Source organism: Colobus angolensis, unplaced genomic scaffold, assembly GCF_000951035.1.
Source record: "Colobus angolensis palliatus isolate OR3802 unplaced genomic scaffold, Cang.pa_1.0 Scaffold9, whole genome shotgun sequence".
Lineage (NCBI taxonomy): Eukaryota > Metazoa > Chordata > Mammalia > Primates > Cercopithecidae > Colobus > Colobus angolensis.
The window spans coordinates 3,690,941-3,695,970 of record NW_012122931.1 but is presented as its reverse complement, the minus strand read 5'-3'; the positions used below and the strand labels follow the sequence as shown (position 1 = coordinate 3,695,970).

The 5,030-nt window shown below is 53.7% G+C and overlaps 1 protein-coding gene across 1 annotated transcript in view; it reads left to right on the top strand.

Moving 5' to 3' along the window:
* The window catches only part of LAMC3 (laminin, gamma 3), a 76,242-nt gene that overhangs the window by 32,315 nt on the left and 38,897 nt on the right, over positions 1 to 5,030 (top strand). Inside the window, exons 10-11 of the mRNA XM_011931434.1 lie at positions 572 to 831; positions 4,417 to 4,605. Coding sequence (XP_011786824.1) covers positions 572 to 831; positions 4,417 to 4,605 — 449 coding nt within the window. The remainder of the gene's footprint in view (positions 1 to 571; positions 832 to 4,416; positions 4,606 to 5,030) is intronic.

Genomic DNA, 5,030 nt, shown 5'->3' with positions numbered 1-5,030 from the left:
AAACAAACAAACAAAAAAAATGTTACCAGTCTGAGAGGTATGAATGGTATCATCGTTGTTTAAATCTATATATCTTTAATAACCTGTGGAGTGGATATCTTTCCATAAAATTCTCAGCCCTAGCTATTTCTTCTTGAAAACTGCTGATTCATCTCCCTTACCCTTGAATTGACTATTTAAAAAAAAAAAAAAATCAACCGGCGCAGTGGCTCATACATGCAATACCAGCACTTTGGGAGGCCAAGGCAGGAGGATTACTTGAGGCCAGGGGTTCAAGACCAGCCTGGGCAACATGGATAAACCCTCTCTACAAAAATTTTAAAAACTTAGCTGGGCTTGGTGGCTTGCCTGTAGTCTCAGCTCCTTGGGAGGGTGATGTGGTAGGATCACTGGAGCCTGGGAAGTCGAGGCTGCAGAGCTGTGATTATACCACTGCACTCCAGCCTGACTGACAGAGTGAGAATCTGTCTCAAAAAAAAAAAAAAATCATTGATTGTTAGGCTGCCTTTATATATGAGGGCCTGGTTCATATGTGAATAGGAGGGTTTTGGGGGGAAGCATGTGCGGGGAGCTTATGCCTCCTCTCCTCCTCTCTCCCTTCTCGCCCTGCAGGCCAAGTGTTCCTGACTGAGGTCCGGCTCACATCCGCCCGGCCAGGGCTTTCCCCGCCAGCCTCCTGGGTGGAGACTTGTTCCTGTCCCAATGGCTACATGGGCCAGTTCTGCGAATCCTGTGCTCCGGGATACAAGAGGGAGACGCCACAGGGGGGTCCCTATGCCAGCTGTGTCCCCTGCACCTGTAACCAGCATGGCACCTGTGACCCCAACACAGGTGAGTGTCCTGGCACCCCATCTGAAGGCACCTGGGTTATACCCAAAACAGCGAGATGAGTACTGACGTGAACAGGGCCAGCCTGGCACAGGCATTGAGGTGTTGGCCAAGCTGAGGGGCAGTGTGGGCACTGAGCTTTCTGTGCTGTTTACTGCCTGGGCGCCTCATATTTTAATAAAAGTTACTACTGGGATTTCTTGAAGCCTCAGACTCTGTGCCAAGGACTTTTTATGCATCAGGTGAGAGCCGTAAGCCAGCTGCTATGCAGGCCGTCTGTCCGTCCCACCTTCTGCCCGGGCTGATCCTTTTCCCAGGAAGGACCAGAGAAAGACCTCAGGGCTTCTTACATGCAGAAGGTGCTGTGAGGAAGGGCAGAGGTACCAGCATGGCGGGTGACAGCAGGAGGGTTCTCATGAGGGTCACACAGGTGACAGCAGCTCATAGGTGCCAACCCAGAACCACAGACCTGCCACCCTCACCCCTTAGTGGCCTTGAGAAAGTCACTTCCCTCCCTGAGGCTGCTTCCTCTTCTGTAAGGTGGGGATATTGACAGTATACACACAGCCTCTGATTCTACCCAAAGCCGCATGGAGGCCAGGAGACACTGAGGCTCTGAAAACACAGGCCTGGGTTGCATCAGAGCTCAGCCATAGCTAACCAGGAGTACCTTAGGGAAGCGCAGATAATGAAAGTCTCTACTTTTCAGGACACTTGGGAAATAATAAAATAGTGTCACCAGGTTCCTATATATGCTATTCACCTTCTCTACACTACATCATTGACTCCTGCAGACATTCCTGCGGGAGCCAGGACCCTTCCTGTCCCATCTCACAGGGGAGGGCCCCACGGGCAGATACGTGGCCAGCAGGCAGCAGAGCCGTGCCTCCCTCCAGCCTGGACTCCCAGGGCCTGGTCACTACTGGCTACTCATTCCCACTTCTTTTAGTTTTATTTTATGTTTTATATTTTATTTTATTTTTTGTGGGGGGCTGACAGAATCTCGCTCTGTTGCCTATGCTGGAGTGCAGTGGCGCAATCTTGGCTCACTGCAGCCTCCTGCTGGGTTTGACAGATCCTCCCATCTCAGCCTCCTGTGTAGCTGGGATTATAGACACCTGTCACCATGCTCGGCTCATTTTTATATTTTCAGTAGAGATGGCGTTTTACCATGTTGAGGCTGGTCTCAAACCCCTGACCTCAAGTGATCCTCCTGCTTCAGCCTCTCAAAGTGCTGGGATTACAGGTGTGAGCCACCACCCCTGGCCCACTGATCCCCGCTTCTATAGGAGCAGACCTGGCCTTGCTCGAGGTCACATGGCCAGGAGGCACCTAAGTAGGCTGGACCCAGGCCTCTCTCCACTCCCACACTGAGGGCCTCATGCCTAGATGCCTGCTGCCTCCCCAGAGCAGGTAGGGGCTCTCTGAGAAGAAGTCTACTGGGCATTTTTCTTCCTGAAAAGACAGTAGCAAGGCGTGGTGGCTCATGCCTGTAATCCCAGCACTTTGGGAGGCCAAGGTGGGTAGACCACCTGAGGTCAGGAGTTCGAGACCAGCCTGGCCAACATGGTGAAACTCATCTCTACTAAAAATACAAAAATTAGCTGGGCGTAGTGGCGGACACCTGTAATCCCAGCTAGTCAGGAGACTGAGGCAGGAGAATCGCTTGAACCCAGGAGGCGGACGTGGCAGAGAGCCGAAATCATGCCATTGCACCCCAGCCTGGGTGACAAGAGCAAGACTCTGGGCGGGGGGAAAGAAAGAGGCCAGGTGCGGTGGCTCACGCCTGTAATCCCAGCACTTTGGGAGGCCAAGGCAGGCAGATCACCTAAGGTTGGGCGTTCAAGACCAGCCTGGCCAACATGGTGAAACCCTATCTCTACTGAAAATACAAAAATTAGCCAGGTATGGTCAGGTGCCTGTAATCCCAGCCACTTGGGAGGCTGAGGCATGAGAATTGCTTCAACCCGGGAGATGGAGGTTGTAGTGAGCCAGGATCACGCCACTACACTTGCTCTACGCCCAGGCGACAGAGCAAGACTCCATCTCAAAAAAAAAAAAAAAAAAAAGAAGTCAGCCGACGTAGCCAGGGAGGGCAACCACAGCCACACGCCGCACACCACACACCACATACAGGGTCCTCTGTCTTCTGATGTCCATGGCAGGCATCAATAATCGAACCCAGATGAGGCCACGTAATCCCTCCCTGCTACAGTGCTTCCCACAGCCCCTCTGGAGGAAGCAGAGTCCTCCATGGCTGGGATCAGTTTGTCATCCCCACAGAGCCTCTGGCCCTGCCACAGTGTCCCGCTCAGCTTGGCCAAGTCCTCATCTGTGAAATGGGCAGTGTAACACGGCTCCCTAGGCTGGGAGGGGGAATGAGCCTATGGGTGATGGGCCTAGGCTGGGAAAGTTCCCTTTGGATGCCAGCCCTGCTGTGCATGAGCGGCCTGGTCCTCACTCTTCCTCCCAGGTCACCTTGCCTTGGCTGCTGGGGTGCTGCCTGGGGACCTCCTGGAAGTGGTGGTCTTGGTTAACCCCGTCTCAGCCAGGCTTCTCACTCAGCCCCTGGCAGTGGGCCTCCCTTCTCAAGCACCCCAGGCTCTGAGCAGATGCCAGATGTGGTCAGCCTGGGGAAGAAGAGTTTGCAGAATCCACCATCATCAGGAGCCAGAGGGCAGAAACAGGGGTTTCCGCCTCTGAGACTAGGTATCCCCTGTGTATCCCAAACCACATAAAGGGGAGCCTCTTTGCAAAGTCACGTGAGGCAGAATTCTGGGTCTATGTCTCCCTTGGAAAAGTCGTTCTTCCTTTTGGTCCCTTGGAATCAAGAGGACAACCGTGTAGTGAATGGTAGCTGTGTCACCTGTTGGTTCAGAGAGAGATTTCGGAATACAAAATAATAATAGTGCTGGCCGGGCGCAGTGGCTCATGCCTGTAATCCCAGCACTTTGGAAGGCCGAGATGGGCCGATCGTTTGAGGTCAGGAGTTTGAGACCAACCTGGCCAACATGGTGAAACCCCATTTCTACTAAAAATACAAAAATTAGCCAGGTGTGGTGGCGCACACCTGTAATCCCAGCTACTTGGGAGGATGGGGCAGGAATATCACTTGAACCTGGTAAGTGGAGGTTGCAGTGAGCCAAGATTCTTGCCATTGCACTCCAGCCTGGGTGACAGAGTGAGACTGTCTCGACTAGTAATAATAATAATAACAACAGCATCGATGATTATGTGTGCCAGAGAGTGTGCAAGGCACTTTGAATGCATGATCTTATTGGACCCTGACAAGAACCCTTTGAAGTCAGTGCTGTGGTTGTTCCCATTTTGCAGATGAGGAGACTGAGGTGTGGGGGCATTAGACAACTTGCCCAGCTTTGCACAGGCAGTAAGTAGTGGACATGAACCGGGTGGTCCAGCTCCAGGCCTGGACCCTCAATCCCCAGGCCCTGCTGCCTCTGCCTGGGAAAGGTTCCCACCCTACTTCTGCCCGGGATGTGCTCCCTGACCTCTCCCGCCAGGATGCCCACCATCTCTGGGCATTCTGGGTTCAGATAGTGGTAAACAGGTGCTTGTCTTGCCCCTCAGGGATCTGCGTCTGCAGCCACCATACCGAGGGCCCATCCTGTGAACGCTGCTTGCCGGGTTTCTATGGCAACCCCTTCGCGGGCCAAGCCGACGACTGCCAGCCATGTCCCTGCCCTGGGCAGTCGGCCTGCACGACCATCCCAGAGAGTGGGGAGGTGGCGTGCACCCACTGCCCCCCGGGTCAGAGAGGTGAGTGACTCCTGCCCCGGAGCCCTGCCCCACCGAGGGCCAAGCCCAGGCGCTGTGACTCTCCTGGGCTCCAGGGTTAGGGCTCTGGGTTTAGGGTGTGGCAGATGAGGGAGAGCCCAGCTTATAGGCAGCAGGCATGACCTCTGGGGACACGGAATCCCTTAGCCCCATAACCAGAGCCCCAGGCTGCTGCATATTGCCAGCAGAATTTGGGCCATTTAAAATTTGGGCCACTGAAAAATACTCATATCTGGTTCCTGGCCCCTTAGAGTCTGGGTTAGTGATAGTTGAACAAGTTCCCTGAGTGATTCTGTCACACAGCTAGGTGGAAAACCTCAATTAAACTTCTAGCCTTTAAAAAATGTCATCAGGGGCCGGGCGCGGTGGCTCAAGCCTGTAATCCCAGCACTTTGGGAGGCCGAGAC